Below are 27,989 nucleotides of genomic sequence, written 5' to 3'. Positions count from 1 at the left end.
AGAGAGGAGAGAGAGAGAGAGAGAGAGAGAGAGAGAGAGTGAGGTATATGTAGATAAAGAGAACGAGAGAGAGAGAGACCTCTTTGTAGGCGAAGATGATCCTGCCGTCGCTGTGCAGTGTGGCCTGGAAGGTGAAGCTGCCCAGGTTGTAGCTGTCCTGCAGGTGGACATGGTCCCACTGGACTACCAGAGCAGTGCCTGGATGAGAGGAAGGGAGAGAGGGAGACTGTCAGAACCTTAGACAACCAAACAGAACCTCATAACCACACAGGACCATGCAAAACCACAAAGAACCACTATATATAACTTACTTAGAACAACACAGTACCACACAGAACAACACACTGTGTAACCACACAGGTCCACACAGCACTACATATAAACACACAGTTCCACACAAAACCACTTAGAACCACACATGACCATACAAAATAATATAGAACCACATACAGTATAACCACACAGGACCATACAGAACCAAACATAACAGGTGTTGGAATCCTAGGGGTTTAAAACTGGATAGAAAGTTTGTAGAAATTATAATGGACCTATAACAAAATCGGTCCCCAAAGAAGTCTATGCAGCCCCCTGAATTTTGAAATCCCAATGTGGCCCTTTGAGACAAAATGATTACCCACCCCTGATATATAACTACACATGACAACTGAGAACTACATAGACCTACATAGATTTCTATTAGATAAGAATTTGGAGAGCAAAACCCAGAGGAGGAAAGGTTCCTTAAGTTTCAAACATTGCCGGAGGCACCCAGGGTAGCCAAAATGAGTTGTGACGTGTCTTCTCTGATACCACAGTCTCACCTTCTCAGATTATAAAAGATACATGTAAGCCTAGTAAATTCAGCAAAAAAAAAAGAAACGTCCTCTCACTGTCAACTGCGCTTATTTTCAGCAAACGTAACATGTGTAAATATTTGTATGAACATAACAAGATTCAACAACTGAGACATAAACTGAACAAGTTCCACAGACATGTGACTAACATAAATGGAATAATGTGCCCCTGGACAAAGGGGGGTCAAAATCAAAAGTAACAGTCAGTATCTGGTGTGGCCACCAGCTGCATTAAGTACTGCAGTGCATCTCCTCATGGACTGCACCAGAATTGCCAGTTCTTGCAGTGAGATGTTACCCCACTCTTCCACCAAGGCACCTACAAGTTCCAACAACTGAGACATAAACTGAACAAGTTCCACAGACATGTGACTAACAGAAATGGAGTAATGTGCCCTTGGACAAAGGGGGGTCAAAATCAAAAGTAACAGTCAGTATCTGGTGTGGCCACCAGCTGCATCTCCTCATGGACTGCACCAGAATTGCCAGTTCTTGCGGTGAGATGTTACCCCACTCTTCCACCAAGGAACCTACAAGTTCCTGGACATTTCTGAGGGGAACGGCCCTAGCCCTCACCCTCCAATCCAACAGGTCGCAGACGTGCTCAATGGGATTGAGATCTGGGCTCTTCGCTGGCCATGGCAGAAAACTGACATTCCTGTCTTGCATTAAATCACGCACAGAATGAGCAATATGGCTGGTGGCTGGAGGGTCATGTTAGGATGAGCATGCAGGAAGGGTACCACATGAGGGAGGAGGAAGTTTTCCCTGTAACACACAGCGTTGAGATTGCCTGCAATGACAACAAGCTCAGTCAGATGATTCTGTGACACACCGCCCCAGACCATGATGGACCTTCCACCTCCAAATCTATCCCGCTCCAGACTACAGGCCTCGGTGTAACGCTCATTCCTTCGACGATAAACGTGAATCCGACCATCACCCCTGGTGAGACAAAACCGCGTCTCATCAGTGAAGAAAACTTTTTGCCAGTCCTGTCTGGTCCAGCGACGGTGGGTTTGTGCCCATAGAAGATGTTGTTGGCGGTGAGGTATGGTGAGGAGCTGCCTTACAACAGGCCTACAAGCCTCTCTCAGCCTATTGCGGACAGTCTGAACACTGATGTAGGGATTGTGCGTTCCTGGTGTACCTCGGGCAGTTGTTGTTGCCATCCTGTACCTGTCCCGCAGGTGTGATGTTCGGATGTACCGATCCTGTGCAGGTGCTGTTACACATGGTCTGCCATTGCGAGGATGATCAGCTGTCCATCCTGTCTCCCTGTAGTGCTGTCTTAGGCGTCTCACAGTATGGACATTACAATTTATTGTCCTGGCCACATCTGTAGCATGCCTAAGGCACTTTCACACAGATGAGCAGGGACCCTGGGCATCTTTCTTTTGGTGATTTTCAAAGTCAGTAGAAAGGCCTCTTGAGTGTCCTACGTTTTCATAACTGTGACCTTAATTGCCAACCATCTGTAAGCTGTTAGTGTCTTAACAACCGTTCCACAGGTGCACGTTCATTAATTGTTTATGGTTCATTGAACAAGCACTGGAAACGATGTTTAAACCCTTTACAATGAAGATCTGTGAAGTTAAAATCAAATCTAATTTTATTTGTCACATACACATGGTTAGCAGATGTTAATGCGAGTGTAGCGAAATGCTTGTGCTTCTAGTTCCGACAATGCAGTAATAACCAACAAGTAATCTAACTAACAATTCTGTCTTATACACACAAGTGTAAGGGGATAAAGAATATGTACATAAAGATATATGAATGAGTGATGGTACAGAGCAGCATAGGCAAGATACAGTAGATGGTATCGAGTACAGTATATACATATGAGATGAGTATGTAAACAAAGTGGCATAGTTAAAGTGGCTAGTGATACATGTATTACATAAAGATGCAGTAGATTATGTAGAGTACAGTATATACGTATACATATGAGATGAATAATGTAGGGTATGTAAACATTATATTAGGTAGCATTGTTTAAAGTGGCTAGTGATATATTTTACATAATTTCCCATCAATTCCCATTATTAAAGTGGCTGGAGTTGAGTCAGTGTGTTGGCAGCAGCCACTCAATGTTAGTGGTGGCTGTTTAACAGCCTGATGTCCTTGAGATAGAAGCTGTTTTTCAGTCTCTCGGTCCCAGCTTTGATGCACCTGTACTGACCTCGCCTTCTGGATGATAGCGGGGTGAACAGGTAATGGCTCGGGTGGTTGTTGTCCTTGATGATCTTTATATCCTTCCTGTAACATTGGGTGGTGTCGGTGTCCTGGAGGGCAGGTAGTTTGCCCCCGGTGATGCGTTGTGCAGACCTCACTACCCTCTGGAGAGCCTTACGGTTGTGGGCGGAGCAGTTGCCGTACCAGGCGGTGATACAGCCTGCCAGGATGCTCTCGATTGTGCATCTGTAGAAGTTTGTGAGTGCTTTTGGTGACAAGCCGAATTTCTTCCGCCTCCTGAGGTTGAAGAGTCGCTGCTGCGCCTTCTTCACGATGCTGTCTGTGTGGGTGGACCAATTCAGTTGGTCTGTGATGTGTATGCTGAGGAACTTAAAACTTACTACCCTCTCCACTACTGTTCCATCGATGTGGATAGGGGGGTGTTCCCTCTGCTGTTTCCTGAAGTCCACAATCATCTCCTTAGTTTTGTTGACGTTGAGTGTGAGGTTATTTTCCTGACACCACACTCCGAGGGCCCTCACCTCCTCCCTGTAGGCCGTCTCGTCGTTGTTGGTAATCAAGCCTACCACTGTTGTGTCATCCGCAAACTTGATGATTGAGTTGGAGGCGTGCGTGGCCACGCAGTCGTGGGTGAACAGAGAGTACAGGAGAGGGCTCAGAACGCACCCTTGTGGGGCCCCAGTGTTGAGGATCAGCGGGGTGGAGATGTTGTTGCCTACCCTCACCACCTGGGGGCGGCCCGTCAGGAAGTCCAGTACCCAGTTGCACAGGGCGGGGTCGAGACCCAGGGTCTCGAGCTTGATGACGAGCTTGGAGGGTACTATGGTGTTAAATGCCGAGCTGTAGTCAATGAACAGCATTCTCACATAGGTATTCCTCTTGTCCAGATGGGTTAGGGCAGTGTGCAGTGTGGTTGAGATTGCATCGTCTGTGGACCTATTTGGGCGGTAAGCAGATTGGAGTGGGTCTAGGGTGTCAGGTAGGGTGGAGGTGATATGGTCCTTGACTAGTCTCTCAAAGCACTTCATGATGACGGAAGTGAGTGCTTCGGGGCGGTAGTCGTTTAGCTCAGTTACCTTAGCTTTCTTGGGAACAGGAACAATGGTGGCCCTCTTGAAGCATGTGGGAACAGCAGACTGGGATAGGGATTGATTGAATATGTCCGTAAACACAAAAGCCAGCTGGTCTGCGCATGCTCTGAGGGCGCGGCTGGCGATGCCGTCTGGGCCTGCAGCCTTGCGAGGGTTAACACGTTTAAATGTTTTACTCACCTCAGCAGCAGTGAAGGAGAGTCCGCATGTTTTCGTTGCAGGCCGTGTCAGTGGCACTGTATTGTCCTCAAAGTGGGCAAAAAAGTTATTTAGTCTGCCTGGGAGCAAGACATCCTGGTCCGTGACTGGGCTGGTTTTCTTTTTGTAATCCGTGATTGACTGTAGACCCTGCCACATACCTCTTGTGTCTGAGCCGTTGAATTGAGATTCTACTTTGTCTCTATACTGACGCTTAGCTTGTTTGATTGCCTTGCGGAGGGAATAGCTGCACTGTTTGTATTCGGTCATGTTTCCGGTCACCTTGCCCTGATTAAAAGCAGTGGTTCGCGCTTTCAGTTTCACGCGAATGCTGCCATCAATCCATGGTTTCTGGTTTGGGAATGTTTTAATCGTTGCTATGGGAACGACATCTTCAATGCACGTTCTAATGAACTCGCACACCAAATCAGCGTAATCATCAATGTTGTTGTCTGACGCAATACGAAACATATCCCAGTCCACGTGATGGAAGCAGTCTTGGAGTGTGGAATCAGATTGGTCGGACCAGCGTTGGACAGACCTCAGAGTGGGAGCTTCTTGTTTTAGTTTCTGTCTGTAGGCAGGGATCAACAAAATGGAGTCGTGGTCAGCTTTTCCGAAAGGAGGGCGGGGCAGGGCCTTATATGCATCGCGGAAGTTAGAATAGCAATGATCCAAGGTTTTGCCAGCCCTGGTTGCGCAATCGATATGCTGATACAATTTAGGGAGTCTTGTTGTTTTCAGATTAGCCTTGTTAAAATCCCCAGCTCCAATGAATGCAGCCTCAGGATGTATGGATTCCAGTTTGCAAAGAGTCAAATAAAGTTCATTCAGAGCCATCGATGTGTCTGCTTGGGGGGAATATATACGGCTGTGATTATAATCGAAGAGAATTCTCTTGGTAGATAATGCGGTCAACATTTGATTGTGAGGAATTCTAAATCAGGTGAACAGAACGATTTGAGTTCCTGTGTGTTTTTGTGATCACACCACGTCTCGTTAGCCATAAGGCATACGCCCCCGCCCCTCTTCTTACCAGAAAGATGTTTGTTTCTGTCGGCGCGATGCGTGGAGAAACCAGCTGGCTGCACCGACTCCGATAGCGTCTCTCCAGTGAGCCATGTTTCCGTTGAAGCAAAGAACGTTATAGTCTCTGATGTCCCTCTGGAATGCTACCCTTGCTCGGATTTCATCAACCTTGTTGTCAAGAGACTGGACATTGGCGAGAAGAATGCTAGGGAGTGGTGCACGATGTGCCCGTCTCCGGAGTCTGACCAGAAGACCGCCTCGTTTCCCTCTTCTACGAAGTCGTTTTTTTGGGTCGCCGGCTGGGATCCATTCCATTGTCCTGGGTGAAAGGCAGAACACAGGATCCGCTTCGCGAAAGTCATATTCTTGGTCGTACTGATGGTGAGTTGACGCTGCTCTTATATTCAGTAGTTCTTCTCGACTGTATGTAATGAAACCTAAGATGACCTGGGGTACTAATGTAAGAAATAACACGTGAAAAAACAAAAAACTGCATAGTTTCCTAGGAACGCAAAGCGAGGCGGCCATCTCTGTCGGCGCCGGAAGTTATTTGGATTCATACGACTTATATTTGAAAGACAGGGTCCTGAAAAAAGGGACGTTTCTTTTTTTGCTGAGTTTATATTCCAGTTAACAAAACACCTTGCAACATACAGGACGCATTTAATTATTTTTGAAGAATCAGGAGGAAGCTCACATGAAGTACTCTGTACTGGATGGGTGTGTTATTGCTGCAGCTGTGCCTGCAGAGGTTATATGGGGCGGTGTGTGTAGCGAGCAGAGGAAGGGAGAGCGAGAGAGAGAGAGACGCCAAGACAACTCAGCTACAGCCAAGACTAGCTAACTTGCAGCAGCCACAACGTTATTCATCATCCCACATAACAGTGCCTGTCTTGACTGGAGTAGCCAGGCTGATTGAAGCCACATGCTGCGCTTTCTCCCCAACCGCATTCAGACAAAACAGCCTACCTGTTGGTTGCTCATTGTAGCTTTCACGCTAACTTTTAGAGCATTTTTATTTGTTTTTTGTTCCATCGTTGCATTACGTTAGTGAACTCTCACGCCATTTGCTACACATTGAGCCTCTTTGCCGCTCTGATTGGACGACATAAACAACAAGACAGGTGAAGGCTACCGGTCTTTCGGTGGGGCGCACGTGCATGCACAACACTGAAAAGTTTGTTATCTTATTCAGTGAATCATTTGAAATGTCATGGTATATCCTTGTATATAACAATGTCACATGGATATTGTCATTTCATTTAGAAAAAGCAATCTGGTTAAAACAGGCCTGTTTTCTCTCCCAAAATGTATTTGAATACTAACATCCCGTTCAGATATTCAAATAACCACACACATCCCTACCCTGGGTGCAAACCTCACGTTCCTCCCCATGCTGTTTTGATTTAGTGTGGACTTTGGAGAGCCTTTGGATGTGAAAGTGATGCCTTTGCTCTCCCATGCAGCCATACAGTCATTTGGCCAGGAGCCAGAGCAATAAAGGTTTGTTCACATAAGTAATCAATTTTTCCATCACACAGCCTGAACCTTTCTCCCGTCCAAAGTAAAGTGGGAATTTCATTTCTCTGCTGACAGCTCGGAGTACTGCAGCTGTAGTGCTACAGGAAACCCCATAATATCCACACCTGGCCTCCAGAAGGCTTATGCATGAGGCTGGTGCTACAGGATTCTCCATGACCTGGCCGGGGCATGGGGCCGCATGCTTGATGTAGAGAGGACAGGAATCGAGGCAGGGCATGTCAGTTTCCGCGTCCCAAATGGCACCCTATTCCCTATATGGGAAATTGGGGTGCCCCATGTGCCCTGGTCAAACATGGTGCACTGTATAGGGAATAGGGTGCCATTTGGGATACAACCAGCGGTTGTCACAGTAACCCTGTCTGTTCTGAATACTCTCTCTATCTGACTGAGAATGGATCCTGGCTAGAACAGTGTACGGGGGGCTGGGAACGCAACGCTACTCTGCTTGGATTCTGATTTGGGTGGGGAATGAGGGAGGGAGAGAGGGGGCAATTGAGGGTAAATTGAAGATGTGTAGAGGTAGACAGAGGTATAGGTAGATTGGAGGAGGGAAAAGAGAGTAGTGTGGCTACTCCTTGTTGGCCGTGTGAGTTCCACCAGTCAGCGCTATAAAAGGTAAGCCTAATAGAAGTCCGGAGCCTACTTAAAATGCATTGAGTTCAGAGAGAACGCAGCCGTGCTATCTGGGGCTCCCTCTTCTAAAAATACACACTGGGTGAGAATGAGTGCACTGCACAAGCTGGCCTTGTTTTTCCCTAAAATGGCTTATATGCTGCAGAAAGTTAGGCAAAAAAAATCTCTCTCGACACACTGGGAATAGTGTACTAGTCGGCAGGGGGACGATGACTGCATAGGGCTCGAAAATGTTGAAAACACATAGACACAACTTCTTACAACGTTGAATACTTCTTAAAGTGCGAAAGAGAGGCTGTCAGTGGGTCCCCATGGGGGGCTACATTTAAAGTAGATGAATCAGGTTTTAATTGGATGTGTATGAGGTAGAGAGGCGAGGCTGAGGTTCCCGTCTACATGCAGCCTTGGCAGGCCACTGCCTGATGGATGGACTGGTAAAAGAGCATCTAGGCTGGGTATCGATCAGCTGCCACACTGCCTAACCCGTGATGGAAAAGGTCATTCAGCTAGTCAGTCACTAGTTGCGTCCTAAATGACACCCTATCCCCGAAATAGGATATAGGGTGCCATTTGGGAGGCAGACACTGATTTGGGGAGATTGGCAATGGAGGCCTACATGGTCAGAGAAGAGATTCCAACCATAAGATTGACCTGTTTTTGAAAGAGCCCATTATTAGGTTTTCCTTTTCCCACCAATAGTCTGTGCTTCTGGCGCCGTTCGTCATGTGCTCCAGCATGCCTTTGAGAGCCATGGGTCTCAGCTTTGCATCTTGCAAGTTACGCACTTCTGTCAGACGTGGGATCTTGTAGCTGGAGTTGCTAATATCTTCAGGACAGAGCACAGAAAAACCAGGGACTGAATGCCACGTACCATTGTCAAAGTAGATGACGGTTGAGTTCCTGGAGACACTGGGATCAAAGTTGGCCATGAGGGGGGCGATGTACTGGGTGGCCGTCAGCATCCTGTGGACCACATCACCCGTGTAGATGAACCCTGAGGAAGAAACACAGAGCAGATAGTACTCATTATATACGACAGTCGCCACCACGCAACAAGACAGCATGTAAACGACTGAGGGCCTACTATTATATTCCACTTGTTCAAGGTCTCTCTCGCTCTCACATATCAAGGTCAGACAGGTGCTGCCCCCTTACGGGCCAGGTGCAGTTCAATAAACCACGAACTTCAGCAAGTCTAGATGCATGTCTGTTCATCTTCCCACACGTTTACAAAAATGGTCCATCATATCCCCGCTGCCCCCCCAGCCACTGGCCTCCTAACCCCCCACCTGCATCAGCTGCTTGGTATCTGCTGTTTAATTAGCTAATTATATTACATACAATGAAACCTGAAGGGCTTCAAAGAGGAAATGCTGATTTAGCGGAGTAAATTCCACTCATCGTATAATGGAGTTTCTCAGTCATGTTCCCTGGCGAAGCTTCCCTCTCTGCCTGACAGTCTCAAACCAGACACGCAGGCACGCACCTACACACACGCGCACGCACACACAGTCAGTGACAATAAGACTTTGTTAAGGGCTTCCACTCTGTTCAGTCGCACAACAAGGTGGTTTTGTATGACAGGTTAGAGTCACAGAGGACTGTTTCTTCTTCAGCCATTAGAGACAGTTAGAAGGCTGGCGAAAAGGTACGCCTGCTGCTTTCTCACTCAGCTTTTCCACAGTGTGTGTGTGTGTGTGTGTGTGTGTGTGTGTGTGTGTGTTTATTCGTATCGTTTAAATACAGCTCCATCAGAGAGGACATCAATCGAAAAAAAGTTGTCCTTTGTTGCTCAGTTGGTAGAGCATGGTGGGTTTGATTCCTGTGACCACCCATACGTTAAACGCATGCACACATGGCTGTAAGTTGCTTTGGGTGAATGCATCTGGCTGAAACTTTTGTTCAGCAAGAAAAAGCGAGAAAAAAAACAATTGGAGGGGGGGGGGGGGGGGAGAACCTAAACAGTGTTCTTCAAAAGGTCACTAATAGCTGCAGCCATTTCACTGCCAGTTCGTGTCACCATATGTCTTCACCAACAGCAGAGGGGCTGTAAAGAAAACAACACATTACGACAGATGCCAAGAACACGGCCCCTCCCAGTGAGAAATCAATCCTGTCCTTAAGGGCAGCCCCCATCCAGATGTGTGTGTGTGTTTGTACTCGTGTGTGCCCCCACCCAGTGCAGTCAGCAGAGCACAGAGCTGTGGAGATACAGGAGAACGGGAGGATAGAAGGAGGAGGGGGAGTTGAGTGACTACAGTAAAGCCTACCTGTCGGTCTACTAGGTAAACATGGGAGAGGGAGGGAGAGACATTTACAGTTTTTCTCAATTGCTAAAACACAATTTCTGAAACCCTGCTACATTTCCAGGAAAAATATTTAATACAAAACCTCATCTTCAAGCACTATTTACATAACCTCTGACTCCTCTTGCAAAATTAAACATTAGCCTCAAAACAGTTTTACCCGTGTTCAAAATCAAACACTGCTCTCAAATCATAAACAAAGTGATCAAAATGATATACAGTCTCAAGCAGTCAGTAAACAATACACCGAAAAATAGAAAACACATTGTTCAAAACATACAATTTTCAGGGAGAAGCACATCTTTTATCTAAAAAAATATTCATATTTTTCCGTCATTGTCTTTTGATGAACGAAAACATGTTCTATCATAGTAGCTCAAAATTGATCACAAATTACTACTCTGTTTTGCTCTTTGCAATTTTGCTTTTTGTTCTTCCTCCTCCTTGTACCCCTATTTGTACAGTACTGTGCCCTGCATCTCACAAACGTGTCCTTTGTCTCTGTGATACTGTAATTCTTGTTCTTTGTTGATATGAACCTGCAACCAGTCAAAATCTATTGAGCAGTTTGTACTGTTGATAAATGAAAAGCACAATGTTCAGGGCCATACAATTTGTCCATAGTACAGTATACAGCCTACAATGCACTGTACTACAGTATCCATTCTCAGACCTTCTCCTTCCCACCTTCAACAACCTGTTTGCTCTCTGAACTGGCTTATGTTGGTTTGAAACAGGTTAAATCAATTTTGAGTGGTTGTGTTCAATCAATTACATGTCTTCTCTATTTGTATTTGATTGTTGCCACTTGTGTTTACCAGTATGGATGACATGTGCATTAGAGTGCAGAATGTGTTTTGAGAATGAGAATGTGTTTAGAGTTTTGCTGAAAAGTGAGACCTGCAAATGGTGTTTTACCATGTGAAATGGTTTAAGGTATTGACAACAGACTGTGTTTTACCATGTGAAATGGTTTAAGGTATTGACAACAGACTGTGTTCTACCATGTGAAATGGTTTAAGGTATTGACAACAGACTGTGTTTTACCATGTGAAATGGTTTAAGGTATTGACAACAGACTGTGTTTTACCATGTGAAATGATTTAAGGTATTGACAACAGACTGTGTTTTACCATGTGAAATGGTTTAAGGTATTGACAACAGACTGTGTTCTACCATGTGAAATGGTTTAAGGTATTGACAACAGACTGTGTTTTACCATGTGAAATGGTTTAAGGTATTGACAACAGACTGTGTTTTACCATGTGAAATGGTTTAAGGTATGGACAACAGACTGTGTTTTACCATGTGAAATGGTTTAAGGTATTGACAACAGACTGTGTTTTACCATGTGAAATGGTTTAAGGTATTGACAACAGACTGTGTTCTACCATGTGAAATGGTTTAAGGTATTGACAACAGATTGCATAATTAGCCAAATGAGTCCAGGCAACTGAGAACTTTGTTCAGCCAAATGGGTTTTAATGTTTTAGCAATTGAGAAAAACTGCGATCAGAGGGAGGAGGTTTGGTCTCTCTCTCTCTCTCTCTCTCTCTCTCTCTCTCTCTCTCTCTCTCTCTCTCTCTCTCTCTCTCTCTCTCTCTCTCTCTCTCTCTCTCTCTCTCTCTCTCTCTCTCTCTCTCTCTCTCTCTCTCTCAGTTCAGTGGCTTTACTGGCATGGGAAACATATGTTAACATTGCCAAAGCAAATAATAAACAAAAGTGAAACAAACAAAAATGAAATTTCAAATGTTCTCTCTCTCTCAACACACTGTGGAGTATGATGGGAGAGGCTTTTCCTAAACATCTATTGCAAACACAAAAACATTAAACCGACAGCCTGGGGAAAATACGACAGTCTCGCAATACACTTAAGAGCAGACACCCAGAGAGAGAGAGCCATTCAATAGAGCAGGCAGTCAAATTCATTATGGCCGTCACTTTAAGGATGATTGGGGAACTGGACAGTAGGAGTGGGAGTAGAGGAGTAAGAACAGCAGGGAATGAGAGAAAGAGAAAAAGGGGTTAGTTCCACCTCTGTTTACATGTTCTGGTATCAGGGAGTACTGTTCTGTATATAGAGGAAAAACACGAATGGGCATTGCCAGAATGTCTTGACCAAGCACTCTACTTTATTAAACATGCTGTCCAAACAACCCAATTGTTTTTCCATACTGAGCCTTTGTTAAGTTCTGGAGAGACTTCATAGGAGCAGCCGGCATAGGAGGAAGACACGCCTGCACGCACGTACACACGCACACACGCACGCACGCACGCACGCACGCACACACACACACACACACACACACACACACACACACACACACACACACACACACACACACACACACACACACACACACACACACACACACACACACACACACACACACACACACACACACACACACACACACACACACACACACACACACATTCTATCTCTCTGTATTCGCCTTGAGCGTCTGCTGCGTATCTGGCCATTACTTTATCTCACAAACAGCGGCCGAGAAAAACATCTCTTCAATTAAGGGAGAGGTTGCCCTCATTTTGTCTGTGTAATCATAATGACTGAGGCTTATCAGACACTAGAGGCACACACATAGAGAAAGCCTTTGTTAGCATAGGCTCACAGGAAGAGAGGAGAAACAACTGGACAAACTGCTGTCTCCATACTGAGTGACCGACCACCTTGTGTCTCTCAGCTTCCTCCCCGTGTCTGTCCCTTCTCTCTCTACTTCATCTGTTTGCCTGTTAGTGTGCAAGTGCTTGTGTGTGGCTAGAAGATATAGGTTGCGTGTGTGTGTGTGTGTGTGTGTGTGTGTGTGTGTGTGTGTGTGTGTGTGTGTGTGTGTGTGTGTGTGTGTTTATTGGCTGCCTTGTTATTCCACTGCAATCCACACTTAGAAAAATGGTTCTAAAATGGTTCTTTGCAGAGGGATAGGTTTCTACCAATAACTGTTTTCATCTGAAGAACACTTTTTGGAAGACAAAAGTTATTTGTAAGGAAAATGGTTCTACCTAGAACCTTTAACATAAGAACCGTATTAGGAAGTAGGGTTCCTCAAAGATTCTTTGGAAGGCAAGACGGGTTCTACATAGAACATAGAACCCTTCTGAATCTAAATACATTTTTTAATTGTAATTTTTTATTTATTTGAAATAGTGCCTGAGCCTTAGTGTTTACCTCAGAGTTTGAGTAATCAAAGTAAAGTTTAAAAAGATAGGCGTGGGAATGTTTTTTTTTTTTCAATTTAAAGTTCTTGTTTTCAATCAACCAACAAAACACATTCCACATTCACAGATGTGACAGGCTTAAAAAAATAAAAATTTAAAATCAAAAAATATAATAGTACATTTGAAAAAATTAAAATACAATTAAAATGAAAGATAAAGTCAAATAAAAACACTTATTTTTCATAATCTATTTATTTTCCTTGGTGCATATATATATATATGTGTAAATCACAAAGGTTTTGGCTATGCTGCCAACTTCATCAAAGTTATTAATTCATATAATTGAGCTTAAGGGCAATGAACCACAGGATTGGGCTTCTATCTGAATCCACGTTGACTCTTGTCTGTTTGTGATCCATGTTAGCATGTTGCGGATTTGGGCAGACCAGTAGTACAATTGAAGGGAGGGAAGGGCAAGACCACCCTTACATTCAGGTTTCGATAGAGTGGAAAACTTGATCCTAGGTTTTTTATTGCCCCATATAAATTTGGTGATGCTTTGGTTAGTTGTTTTGAAGAAGGAAACTGGGAGATAGCATGGGAGCATCTGAAATAAGTAGTTCAGTCTAGGGAGGACGTTCATACGGATGACATTAATTCTTCCTACTAAGCTAATTGGGAGGGAGATCCAGGTTTGGAGATCGTTCTTGATTCGATCCAGAAGTGGAAGATAATTTTCCTTAAAAAGGCTATTCAGATCTGGTGTTATGAAGATCCCGAGGTATTGAAACCCTTGTGTTTTCCATTGAAAAGGACATAGTGTCTTCATAGAGCTGGTGAGTGTAATATTGAGAGGGCAGACAGTGGATTTGTTAAAATTGATCTTATAACTTGAAAACTTGTCATACTGAGCAATTGTGTCTAAAATGAGAGGGAGGGATTTCTCAGGGTTGGATATGTAGAGCAAGACATCATCCGCGTAAAGCGAAATCTTGTGCTGCAGGCCGCCTGCAGAAACACCCATAATACCTGGATTGCTCCTTATCAGCTCTGCCAGAGGTTCCGCTCCCAACCAGTAGAGCAGGGGGGACAGCGAGCACCCTTGTCTTGTGCCCCGTTCCAGAGGGAATCTGTCAGAGTTCAGTCCATTAGTAGTCACCATGGAATTTGGATGAGAGTATAGTGATTTGATCCATTTAATAAAATTTGGGCCCATATTGAACTTTTCTAAGACTGAAAACAGAAAGCTCCACTCCATCCTGTCAAACGCCTTCTCAGCATCCAGGGAAGCCAGCAAGACAGGGGTCTTCTGTGCGTTTACTTGATCAATAATATCAAAAAGATGGCGAATGTTATCAGAAGAGTATCTGTCTCTAATAAATCCAGTTTGGTCCGCTTTTATTATTTTGGGAAGAAGAGTGTTTAGTCTTTTGGCGAGCAATTTGGCGATTATTTCATTTTGGAAATCCAACAAGCTTATGGGCCGGAAGGACGAGCAGGATCGGGGGTCCTTGTCCTTTTTTAGCAACACTGTAATGCGGGCTGTGTGCATTGAGTCTGGGAGAACTCAGTTTTTGCAAAAATCCTCCAGCATTGGCATGAAGATAGTGCGGAGCTGGGGCCAAAAAGCTTTGTAGAACTCTCTGGGGAATCCATCTGGGCCTGGGGACTTATTAGGTGGCATGGAGGTAATTTCCTCCAGGATCTCCTCAGGAGTGAAAGGGGAGTTGAGATCTTCTTGATCGGTCTCTGATAGTTTAGGTAGCGAGATTCCCTCTAGGAAAGAGTGGAGTTCTGCCTCTGTGTGTTTTCTCTCAGCGGTGTATAGTTTGCAGTAAAAATCATGAAAAGTTAAATTGATCTTTTTTGGGTCGTATGTGACCTCGTCCTCTGCTGTTCGGATAGCCATGATTGTACGCTCTGACTGCTCCTTTTTTATTTGGTAAGCAAGCAATCTACTGGGCCTATTGCTATACTCATGGTATTTCTTTTTAGTAAAGAAAACCTTTTTTTTAATCTCCAGAGTGTAGTCCAAATTCAGTTTGGCTTTGGCTGCTTTAAGATGACTCCAGGAGGTGCTGTCTGGGGATTGTTTATGTATTCTTTCACAGCATTCCAGCTCCCTCTCAAGATCCAGCCTGTGTGCTTCCATTGCTTTTTCTTAGAGGAAGCATATGCGATTAGATGACCTCTTAGTGTGGCTTTAGCAGCATCCCACATTGTGGCCGGAGAAACAGGAGAATCTTTGTTGTCTTGTGTGTAGTCGTCTATCCATGTAGTTACCAATGTATGGAACGCTTCGTTTGATAGCATGGAGGTGCTGAATTTCCAGCTCTTTGACCTCGGGATGTTTTTGCAGAGGTCAAAGTGGAGGTGGACAAAGGTGTGATTTGAAAGTGCTATGGGTCCGATTGTACATGTGGCTGAATTTATGAAACTCTTGGGGATAAAAATGTGATCTATACGGGAGTAGGTGTTATGGACATTAGAGTAGTATGTATCGTCCATAGATGAGCTATTAGTCTCTCTCCAGATATCTATCATTCCCATCTCTTTAGTAAGAGAGTTCAACATCTTTGCAGATCTAGGATTTGTGGTGGGGACTTGAGATGATTTGTCTAGGGTTGGGTTAAGGGTGCAATTAAAATCTCCGGCCACCACGCCAAAGGAGACACAATGCTCATTGAACAAGGTTATCATTTTTGACATGAAGGCAGGAGTATCTGTGTTCGGGGCGTATATGTTTAATATAGTAATTGGTTGACCATATAGTGACCCAGTTATCAAAATAAATCTCCCCTCCGGATCAGATATGTTTTTGTCAAGTATGAATGGAACATTTTTATGGATAAGTATGGCTGTGCCTCTACTGTTTGATTTGAAAGATGAGAAATACACCTGTCCCACCCAAGCTCTGCGGAGTTTGGCATGTTCAGCATCACAGAGGTGTGTCTCTTGTAATAGCGCGATGTCTGCTTTTTCCTTTTTTAGAGCACATAGTATCTTTTTCTGTTTTATTGCATGCCCTAGACCATGGCAGTTCCATGTCAATAGATTTAAGGTACTAGTCATCGTCATCGAACAGTAATCGAACTTTAGTGCAAGTCATCGCTGGGTAAAAGTGGATAGTAGTTACAGCTGCGCTCACATAAAAGGAAAATAAATGGTGTACATAAAATAATAATCTCTGAACACCCCAGCCGAGTTCCCAAACAACTCGACACATCCCGTTGGATCTATTACCCCCCCCCCCCCCACAATTATTCCTTCGCCCTTTGTTTTCCAGGTCCTCTGTTTTCTCTTCCAGATGCTCGATTTTCTTTTTAGCATATGCTTATGTTTCCATGGCATCTGTCAATAAGTTTTCCATGGATAGGATTTGCCCCTGTCATGCATAGGTGTAATAGGTGGCAGGGAAGTCAGGCGCAGGAGAGTCAAACTGAGTGTAAAATGGAGTCTTTTAATAAAGTTCCACGAGTATGCTCCATAACAATAAATGAACAAACAAACCAAACATGGGTACGAGGACCCGACGCGCACCTATGTAACAATCACACTATACTGACAACAAAACAATCTCTGACAAAGACATGAGGGGAATCAGAGGGTTAAATACACAACAGGTAATGAATGGGATTGAAAACAGGTGTGTGGGAAGACAAGACAAAACCAATGGAAAATGAAAAAAGGATCAATGATGGCTAGAAGACCGGTGACGTCGAACGCCGAGCACCGCCCGAACAAGGAGAGGCAACGACTTCGACAGAAGTCGTGACAGCCCCTCTGCCTCGTCCAGGCGCCCCGCATTTATGGTTATCTTGTTGTTGATGTCAGGCAAAGCGTTTTCCAGGATTGTCACCTTGCCCCCTATCGCACTGAGCTGAGAGTTACTGGCATCTAATTTGGTGTTTAGTTCTGTACGTTGGGATCTCAACTCAGAAAGGATGTCTTCGACAGAGTGCGAGGTTGGCATTCGTTGTGCCTCGGGGGGGAGCGGGTTCTCTTGCTCCTGGCTAATGGCGCTATTTTTTTCTGAAGCTTGCTTTTCTTGGAGGCTTTTTCCGTCGCTAATACTCAAGTCCGGGTAAAAATGTCACCTGTAGCCGCCATGACTTTTTCTTACTAAAGCTAAATGAGTTTGAACTTGGAGTGGAGGTAAGATTAGGAATTGGAAACTACTTGTGTGGAGCTCTTAGTTCATGCGGCCATCTCGTTCAAGGGTCACGTGATCCCCCGCGTGGGAATGTTTTAAACTGTACCCATATGAGAACATTTGTGCATGTACAGTATCTGGTATTCCCTTAATCATTTCAAATAACAGTACTAACACAGTTCAAATCAAATGTATATAAGGTGATATCTTTGCCATGAATTCTGTCTTGATTTTCATTTTTAGTGTTGATTCAGGAGTTAACCTCTTGATACTATGGGGGCGCTATTTCATTTTTGGATAAAAAGACGTGCCCGTTTTAAGCGCAATATTTTGTCACAAAAAGATGCTTGACTATGCATATAATTGATAGCTTTGGAAAGAAAACACTCTGACGTTTCCAGAACTGCAAAGATATTCTCTGTGGGTGCCCTAGAACGGGAGCTACAGGCAAAACCAAGATGAAACGGCATCCAGGAAACCAGCAGGATTTTTGAGGCTCCGTTTTCCATTGTCTCCTTATATGGCTGTGAATGCGAGAGGAGTGAGTCTGCCCTTTCTGTCGTTTCCCCAAGGTGTCTGCAGCATTGTGACGTATTTGTAGGCATATCATTGGAAGATTGACCATAAGAGACTACATTTTCCAGGTGTCCGCCCGGTGTCCTCCGTCGAAATTGGTGCGTCTTTTTCAGCTGCTGGTATTTTTCCATGCGATTCTGAGGGGAAAGCAGGCTTCCACGAACTGCATATCAATGAAGAGATATGTGAAAAAACACCTTGAGGATTGATTCCAAACAACGTTTGCCATGTTTCGGTCGATATTATGGAGTTAATTCGGAAAAAGTTTGACGTTTTGGTGACTGAATTTTCGGTTCGTTTCGGTAGCCAAATGTGATGTACAAAACGGAGCAATTTCTCCTACACAAAGATTCTTTCAGGAAAAACTGAACATTTGCTATGTAACTGAGAGTCTCCTCATTGAAAACATCCGAAGCTCTTCAAAGGTAAATGGTTTTATTTATTTGGTTATCTGGTTTTTGTGAAAATGTTGCGTGCTAAATGCTACTCAAAATGCTAAGCTAGCTTAAATTAAATTAGTGATTTGCTATGGTTCAAAAGCATATTTTGAAAATCTGAGATGACAGTGTTGTTAAGAAAAGGCTAAGCTTGAGAGCAGGTGCATTATTTTCATTTTATTTGCGATTTTCAGAAATCGTTAACGTTGCGTTATGCTAATGAGCCTGAGGCTTTATTCACGATCCCGGATCCGGGGTGGGGAGTATCAAGAGGTTAAATTAACTTAACACTCAGTGGTGTACAAGAACCCCAGTGTTGTCTGTTGGTATTAATAACCAGTGTGAGTCAAGTGTGATTGTTTTACTCTACACAGAGTCAAAATGACACAATCAAAACCACACCCATCATTGTCATATTTCCCAGAATGCTCTATTGTAGGTTGATTTTCACAATTGCATCTATTAATATCTGTGTTTTTGCATGTACATGGATTGATTAATTAATCGTATGCTACTCAAATATAAATAACATAAATGTTTCTAACATAATCCAATCTATTACTTGGATTTATTGCACCTGTTACTGCAATGGTTGTTCCACTTTAGATGGTTAAGGCAGAGTCTCATTAATGAATCTTCCCCACCTTGGCAGTCGTTCTCAACGCACGTTCCAGGTGATTAAAAGTTCAAATCGGTGAATATCCTCACACTGGCTGGATTCCAATATGCATTACACATCACTTTGCAAGCCAAGCATAATGTGACTTGCAGGCCTGATGTGGAATGTAAACCAGGAGTTTCCTAACAACACTGACCTAGGGTATAACTAAGCTCTAAGCCTTATCATATACACCTTCTTCTTCAAAGGTTTTTCTTTGTTCGGACTTTTTTCTACATTGTAGAATAGTAGTGAAGATAAAGAAAAACCCTTGAATGAGTAGGTGTTCTAAAACTTTAGAACGGTAGTGTATGTAATGTATTGTCAGAGTTTCATTTTAAAGGCTAATAAGGTTGGTGGAAGCGTTCATAGAGGAGTCTAGGAAGAACCTTTCAAAGGTAAAAGGGTGCTCAGTAGAACCCTTCATAGAGGGTTTAAGGAAGAACCTTTGGATTTTTTTTACACTGCTGCTACTCGCTGTTTATTATCTAAGCATAGTCACTTTACAAATACCGGTACCCCCTGTATGTAGCCTTGTTATTGTTATGTCATTTTTTTTGTCTTTAGTATATTAAGTAAATATTTTCTTAACTATTTCTTGAACTACATTGTTGGTTAAGGGCTTGTAAGTAAGCATTTCACGGTAAGGTCTACTAAAAATACCTGGTCTACAAATATACCTGTTGTATTCGATGCTTGAAGAACCACCAACTGAAGAACCCTACCTCTTGACAAATAAAATTTGATTTGATTTAGATGATAAAAGGGTTATTGGTAGAACCGTTACAGAGGGTTCTTTGAAGAACCACCAACTGAAGAACCCTACCTCTTGTTCTAGGAGTGCACACACGTCAGCCCGGTGGTTATCCTCCCTTAAAACAAAGTACAGTGCCTTGTGAAAGTATTCGGCCCCCTTGAACTTTGCGACCTTTTGCCACATTTCAGGCTTCAAACATAAAGATATAAAATTGTATTTGTTTGTGAAGAATCAACAACAAGTGGGACACAATCATGAAGCGGAACGACATTTATTGGATATTTCAAACTTTTTTATCAAATCAAAAACTGAAAAATTGGGCGTGCAAAATTATTCAGCCCCCTTAAGTTAATACTTTGTAGCGCCACCTTTTGCTGTGATTACAGCTGTAAGTCGCTTGGGGTATGTCTCTATCAGTTTTGCACATCGAGAGACTGAAAGTTTTTCCCATTCCTCCTTGCAAAACAGCTTGAGCTCAGTGAGGTTGGATGGAGAGCATTTGTGAACAGCAGTTTTCAGTTTTTTCCACAGATTCTCGATTGGATTCAGGTCTGGACTTTGACTTGGCCATTCTAACACCTGGATATGTTTATTTTTTAACCATTCCATTGTAGATTTTGCTTTATGTTTTGGATCATTGTCTTGTTGGAAGACAAATCTCTGTCCCAGTCTCAGGTCTTTTGCAGACTCCATCAGGTTTTCTTCCAGAATGGTCCTGTATTTGGCTCCATCCATCTTCCCATCAATTTTAACCATCTTCCCTGTCCCTGCTGAAGAAAAGCAGGCCCAAACCATGATGCTGCCACCACCATGTTTGACAGTGGGGATGGTGTGTTCAGGGTGATGCGCTGTGTTGCTTTTACGCCAAACATAACGTTTTGCATTGTTGCCAAAAAGTTTAATTTTGGTTTCATCTGACCAGAGCACCTTCTTCCACATGTTTGGTGTGTCTCCCAGGTTGCTTGTGGCAAACTTTAAACAACACGTTTTATGGATATCTTTAAGAAATGGCTTTCTTCTTGCCACTCTTCCATAAAGGCCAGATTTGTGCAATATACGACTGATTGTTGTCCTATGGACAGAGTCTCCCACCTCAGCTGTAGATCTCTGCAGTTCATCCAGAGTGATCATGGGCCTCTTGGCTGCATCTCTGATCAGTCTTCTCCTTGTATGAGCTGAAAGTTTGGAGGGACGGCCAGGTCTTAGTAGATTTGCAGTGGTCTGATACTCCTTCCATTTCAATATTATCGCTTGCACAGTGCTCCTTGTATAACGGCGTTCTTTGTTTGTCGAAGGAGAGTCGGACCGAAATGCAGCGTGTTGGTTACTCATCTTTTTAATGGAACAAATGACGATACACGAAATAACTTATAAATACAAAAAAACAACAAACGGAACGTGAAAAACCTATATAGCCTGTCTGGTGAACACTAACACAGAGACAGGAACAATCACCCACGAAATACACAGAGAAACCCCGGCTACCTAAATACGGTTCCCAATCAGAGACAACGAGAATCACCTGACTCTGATTGAGAACCGCCTCAGGCAGCCAAACCTATACAACACCCCTACTCAGCCGCAATCCCAAATACTACAAACCCCAATACGAAAATACAATATATAAACCCCTGTCACACCCTGGCCTGACCAAATATATAACGACAACACAAAATACAATGACCAAGGCGTGACACCTTGGGATGTTTAAAGCTTGGGAAATCTTTTTGTATCCAAATCTGGCTTTAAACTTCTTCACAACAGTATCTCGGACCTGCCTGGTGTGTTCCTTGTTCTTCATGATGCTCTCTGTGCTTTTAACGGACCTCTGAGACTATCACAGTGCAGGTGCATTTATACGGAGACTTGATTACACACAGGTGGATTGTATTTATCATCATTAGTCATTTAAGTCAACATTGGATCATTCAGAGATCCTCACTGAAAGTAAAGGGGTTGAATAATTTTGCACGCCCAATTTTTCAGTTTTTGAATTGTTAAAAAAGTTTGAAATATCCAATAAATGTCGTTCCACTTCATGATTGTGTCCCACTTGTTGTTGATTCTTCACAAAAAAATACAGTTTTATATCTTTATGTTTGAAGCCTGAAATGTGGCAAAAGGTCGCAAAGTTCAAGGGGGCCAATACTTTCGCAAGGCACTGTATGTGTCCCAAATGGCAAACTATTCCCTTTATAGTGCCTTACTTTTGACCAGGGCCCATCACTAAAAAGGGAATAGGATGCTATTTGGGATGCAACCAAAGCCTACAACCATAGCATGCCTGGTGAAAAACAGAGCCGCTGAACCCAATGCATGTGTGTATGGTGGAATCTGGAGCTGAGGGTGACGTGTGTGTGTGTGTCTGTTTCAGGGTTTTGACAGGGGGCCAGTTCTGGGCCAGTTAAGACATCACACTGCTGGGTTTCTACCCTGGCTGTCTATGACAGCTGGGGTTACGGAGGGATCAGATCACAGATCCCCACCCTGTGTCCCAAATGGCACTCTATTATATAGTGCACTACTTCTGACCAGGTAGGGAATAGGGTGCCGCTTGTGACCGATAAGAGCAGTCTCTAGCGCTACAACCTCCTACCATCTAGACACTTCTCTACATTTGGCTCCAACAGCACTAACAACACTTCACGTCACAACAACACTTCTTGTGTGACTTCTGTTATTAGGTGATCCATTTCTAAGTGTTGAAGCAACACCATGTCAGGACGCCACTTCGTTTGATCATGTGCTATGTGATTTGTCTGTAAACGTGCCTGACCTCTGTGTTGACCCCTATCCTCAGTGTGGCTGAGACACGTCTCAACTCAACTCTATACACTGAGTGTGCAAAGCATTCAGAACGCCTTCCTAATTTCCCCACAGAAAAGCTCTCAACTCGTCCGGGCATGGACTCTAAGAGGTGTCGAAAGCGTTCCACAGGGATGCTGGCTCATGTGTATTCCAATGCTTCACCACAGTTAGGTCTAGTTAGCTGGATGTCCTTTGGGTGGTGGATCATTCTTGATACACACAGGAAACCCTACAGTCCCTGCCCCAAACCGTTGTGCCGGGCACCTACTACCATACCCCATTCAAAGGCCCTTAAATATCTTGTCTTGCCCATTCATCCTCTGAATGGCACACATACACAATCCATGTCTCAATTGTCTCAAGGCTTCACAAGGACTCTTTAACCCGTCTCCTCCCCTTCATCTACACTGACTGAAAGTGGATTTAACAAGTGACATCAATAGGGTATCATAGCTTTCACCTGGATGGTCGGTCATGGAATGAGCAGATGTTCATAATGTTTTATACACTCAGTTGATGTGCGGTGTCCATAATAGGACTACTGCTCAGACTGTGGCTGTCCTAATATGGACAGCTTAGTACTGTTCCTGTCCCATCCCCTTCCTGGCTGCATGCAGGGCCATATGTCTCCAGCCTTAGTTAGACCCACACCATCCCACACTGTCTCTCAAGCTCACAGGAGGGTAACACAATTCCAATGGAGGAACGGAAGGTTGGAGCAGGGTAGAGCTGGAGGGGTGGAACGGCCAGCTGGGAGGGGGAGGAGAGGAAGGAGGGAGGAAAAGAGGATGATAGAGGGATGAAGGGAGGGGTAAGACACTTAAATGGAGGTGTGTGAACAGGGATTTACAGAGGCAGAGTCCTGGAGCCTGCGGTGAGCTGATAGCCGTTCCTACTCCCCTCTTCTCCATCACTCCGTGTCTCTCTGGAGAAATGCAGGGACTCTTTATCTACTGTGGGGTGGCTGCTAGCTGCTAACAGCATTTTCCAGCATCCCAAATGGCAACCTATTCCCTATATGGTGCACTACTTTTGACCAGAAACCTATGGGCTCTGGTCAAAAGTAGTGCACTATGTTGGGAACAGGGTTCCGTTTGGGACACACCACTATTCATCTCTCATGACTGCAACACTGTTCTGGAAGCTCCATGCTTTACAGGATAGCTCTGAGGTAGTGAGATATACTATAGCTAGGGAGGAACATTCACCTTGTCCAGTAATAATCTTTAAGAAATCAGGAAAAATATATATTCGCATGATGATAATGGCGATTGTGATTTATTTTCTTCCATTATGATTACAATCTAATGTCAGCATACATTGCTGGAATAGTTGGGTACGGATTAAGCATGACTCCTTGATGTGATAATAGCCACTGAAGACGTTGTGGTTTCACCCTCAGTCTCGGTGGAAAATACTCCTCCTCCTCCTCCTCCTCCCTTCTCCTCCTTTCTTCTCCTCCTCCTTCCTTCACCTCCCCTTCCTCCTTCCTTCACCTCCCTAGTGCTGTTGGAACATTTACTAACACACTTGCCTCTTTTGTAACGTGTCTGACTTGCTCTGGTCCATTACACAAACAAACACACCCCACACCCACAGATACAGAAAGCAGGAAGCGTTGTCATAATTGTATTATTTTCTTCTTAATATTCATACTGTCATATCACTCCTATTTCAAAGCTGGGACCGAGAGACTGAAAAACAGCTTCTATCTCAAGGCCATCAGACTGTTAAACAGCAACCACTAACATTGAGTGGCTGCTGCCAACACACTGACTCAACTCCAGCCACTTCAATAATGGGAATTGATGGGAAAGGATGTAAAATATATCACTAGCCACTTTAAACAATGCTACCTAATATAATGTTTACATACCCTACATTATTCATCTCATATGTATATGTATATACTGTACTCTATCATCTACTGCATCCTTATGTAATACATGTATCACTAGCCACTTTAACTATGCCACTTTGTTTACATACTCATCTCATATGTATATACTGTACTCGATACCATCTACTGTATCTTGCCTATGCTGCTCTGCACCATCACTCATTCATATCTTTATGTACATATTCTTTATCCCCTTACACTGTGTATAAGAAATTAGTTTTGGAATTGTTAGTTAGATTACTTACATTTACATTTAAGTCATTTAGCAGACGCTCTTATCCAGAGCGACTTGTTGGTTATTACTGCATTGTCGGAACTGGAAGCACAAGCATTTCGCTACACTCGCATTAACATCTGCTAACCATGTGTATGTGACAAATAAATTTGATTTGATTATCAATGGATTATTATTTCACTCCTATTTCACATGTATATTAATGGGTTATTATATCACTCCTATTTCACATGTATATCAATGGATTATTATTTCACTCCTATTTCACATGTATATTAAGGGGTTATTATATCACTCCTATTTCACATGTGTATCAATGGATTATTATTTCACTCCTATTTCACATGTATATTAATGGGTTATTATATCACTCCTATTTCACATGTATATTAATGGGTTATTATATCACTCCTATTTCACATGGATATCAATGGATTATTATTTCACTCCTATTTCACATGTATATTAATGGGTTATTATATCACTCCTATTTCACATGGATATCAATGGATTATTATTCCAGCACTTGGCAGTGCAGGTCCTTTTCCAAATCCATATTCTGGTCTGGTTCTCCCTCCAACACAATCTGCATCCCAAATGGCACCCTATTCCCTATACAGTGTATTCCGTTTGACCAGAGCCCTGGTCTAAAGTAGTGCACTATGTAGGGAATAGGGAGCCACTTGGGACTTATTCCAGGACGGGCTGGTATTGCTGAGTGTTGGGTACTGGGAGTGGTGGTGGTTTTCTCCAGGTCTAGCAGACTGGCCACTGGTGCTGAGTGTTGTAAGTGGTTTTGTACCATTCTAACTGGCTGCCTGGAAGACTTGTGCTGAGGGCTGTTAGTGGTTTTGTACTGTGGTCTGTGCCAGATGAGAGTTTTCAAAGCTCAATTTGTTTGGCTGGTCTGGCAGTCGACAGACTGTGACGAGGCGAGATGAATAACCTTCTGTTTGACCCTTTACACTTCTCAGCATTCAGATATCAATCACACACACACACACACACACACACACACACACACACACACACACACACACACACACACACACACACACACACACACACACACACACACACACACACACACGCACGCACGCACGCACGCACACACACACACACACACACACACACACACACACACACACACACACACACACACACAAAACACAAGAACACACGCGAGAGAGAACATGTACACACATGCATGCACCCACACACACACACACACACTAAATGCTTCTGTACACCAGCAATGATTTCTCTAACCTCATTACAAACTTTTCTAAACCCTGGAGCAATAAAGCAATGGCTGTATAATTAAGCAATGAGGCCAGGGGGGGTGCGGCATATGGTCAATATAACACAGCTAAGGGCTGTTCTTAAGCAAAATGCAATGTGGAGTGGTTACAGACCTTAGCCGTGGTATATTGGTTATATACCACAAACCCTGAGGTGCCTTATTGCTATTATAAACTGGTTACCAAGGTCTGATATACCACGGCTTTCAAGCAATCATCATTCAGGGCTCGAGCCACCCAGTTTATAATATGCCATGTAGAATTGCAATGATAATTCAGACTGCTATCAAATAAAAGTCAAGCACATGTATATCAATGGGTTATTATATCACTCCTTCATACTCATTGCCAAACCCACTGGCTACAGGTTATCTACAAGTCTCTGCAAGGTAAAGCCCTGCCTTATCTCAGCTCACTGGTCACCATAGCAGCACCCACTCGTAGCACGCGCTCCAGCAGGTATATCTCACTGGTCACCCCCAAAGACAATTCTTCCTTTGGTCGTCTTTCCTTCCAGTTCTCTACTGCCAATGACTGGAACGAACTGCAAACATCTCTGAAGCTGGAGTCTCATATCTCCCTCACTAGCTTTAAGCAACAGCTGTCAGAGCAGCTCACAGATCACTGCACCTGTAAATAGCCCATCTGTAAACAGCCCATCTATCTACCTACCTCATCCCCATACTCTATTTATTTATTTATCTTGCTCCTTTGCACCCCAGTATCTCTACTTGCACATTCATCTTCTGCACATCTACCATTCCAGTGTGTAATTGCTATATTGTAATTACTTTGCCACCATAACCTATTTATTGCCTATTACTCCCTTATTGCCTATTACTCCTTTATTGCCTATTACTCCCTTATTGCCTATTACTCCCTTATTGCCTATTACTCATTTATTGCCTATTACTACCTTATTGCCTATTACACCCTTATTGCCTATTACTCCTTTATTGCCTATTACTCCTTTATTGCCTATTACTCCCTTATTGCCTATTACTCCCTTATTGCCTATTACTCCCTTATTGCCTATTACTCCCTTATTGCCTATTACTCCTTTATTGCCTATTACTCCTTTATTGCCTATTACTCCCTTATTGCCTATTACTCCCTTATTGCCTATTACTCCCTTATTGCATATTACTCCCTTATTGCCTATTACTCCCTTATTGCCTATTACTCCCTTATTGCCTATTACTCCCTTATTGCCTATTACTCCCTTATTGCCTATTACTCCCTTATTGCCTATTACTCCCTTATTGCCTATTACTCCCTTATTGCCTATTACTCCCTTATTGCCTATTAAACCCTTATTGCCTATTACTCCCTTATCTTACCTCATTTGCGCTCGCTGTATATATTCTTTTTTCCTACTGTATTATTGACTATGTTTTGTTCATTCCATGTGTAACTCTGTGTTGTTGTATGTGTTGAATTGCTATGCTTTATCTTGGCCAGGTCACAGTTGCAAATGAGAACTTGTTCTCAACTAGCCTACCTGGTTAAATAAAGGTGAAATAACATTTTAATAAATAAAGCACACATGCACTGACACATACCATTTCACTTTTGCTAGCATTCATTCGATCTCCCTCAATCACGACAACATTAACTCAGGAAGAGGTTGTTCACTTACCACCAGTTGCCACGGTGAGATCACGCAGAAAATGTCCATAAAAGGGGAAATCGAAGGATAGATTGACTCTCTGCACGAAGGGGGAAAAACACAAGACCCGGGTCAGAAAGTGAGCTCCAAAAAGACATAAGATAAGACTGAAAAAGACATTAGGATAAAACTTCAGTCTCAGACAGAGAAAGAACATTCTTCTGCTCAACCTTTCTCAGTTCTTAGGGTAGCTGACTATTCATTTTACCACAAGCCACGTTATGATTTGTTTTTAAGCAAATATACATCTCCCAGGATAAAATACAATGCTGTGGTTATGAAAACAAAAAAATTTTATAAAACATTTTTTACACACCCTTCCTAGAGATTGAACATAAAAGAACATGCATTTTTCAATGAGCTCACAGAGTGAAACACAATGTATGTGCAAAACAAGATTAGTACCAAAATGTTCCCGACCAATTACTGAAAAATGAGTTCGATAACAACTTTAAAAAACTTAATG

The 27,989-nt window shown here is 43.3% G+C and overlaps 1 protein-coding gene across 3 annotated transcripts in view; it reads right to left on the bottom strand.

The window, feature by feature from the left end:
- The window catches only part of plxdc2b (plexin domain containing 2b), a 178,482-nt gene that overhangs the window by 42,151 nt on the left and 108,342 nt on the right, over positions 1-27,989 (bottom strand). For all 3 annotated transcript variants that reach the window (XM_064941838.1, XM_064941837.1, XM_064941839.1), the window contains exons 4-6: positions 27,494-27,563; positions 8,418-8,540; positions 80-198 (exon numbers count right to left, since the gene is read on the bottom strand). In XM_064941838.1, coding sequence (XP_064797910.1) covers positions 80-198; positions 8,418-8,540; positions 27,494-27,563 — 312 coding nt within the window. The remainder of the gene's footprint in view (positions 1-79; positions 199-8,417; positions 8,541-27,493; positions 27,564-27,989) is intronic.

Source organism: Oncorhynchus masou, chromosome 28, assembly GCF_036934945.1.
Source record: "Oncorhynchus masou masou isolate Uvic2021 chromosome 28, UVic_Omas_1.1, whole genome shotgun sequence".
Classification (NCBI taxonomy): Eukaryota; Metazoa; Chordata; class Actinopteri; order Salmoniformes; family Salmonidae; genus Oncorhynchus; species Oncorhynchus masou.
Note: the sequence above shows the minus strand (reverse complement) of the source record. Positions and strands in the feature narration are given on the sequence as shown.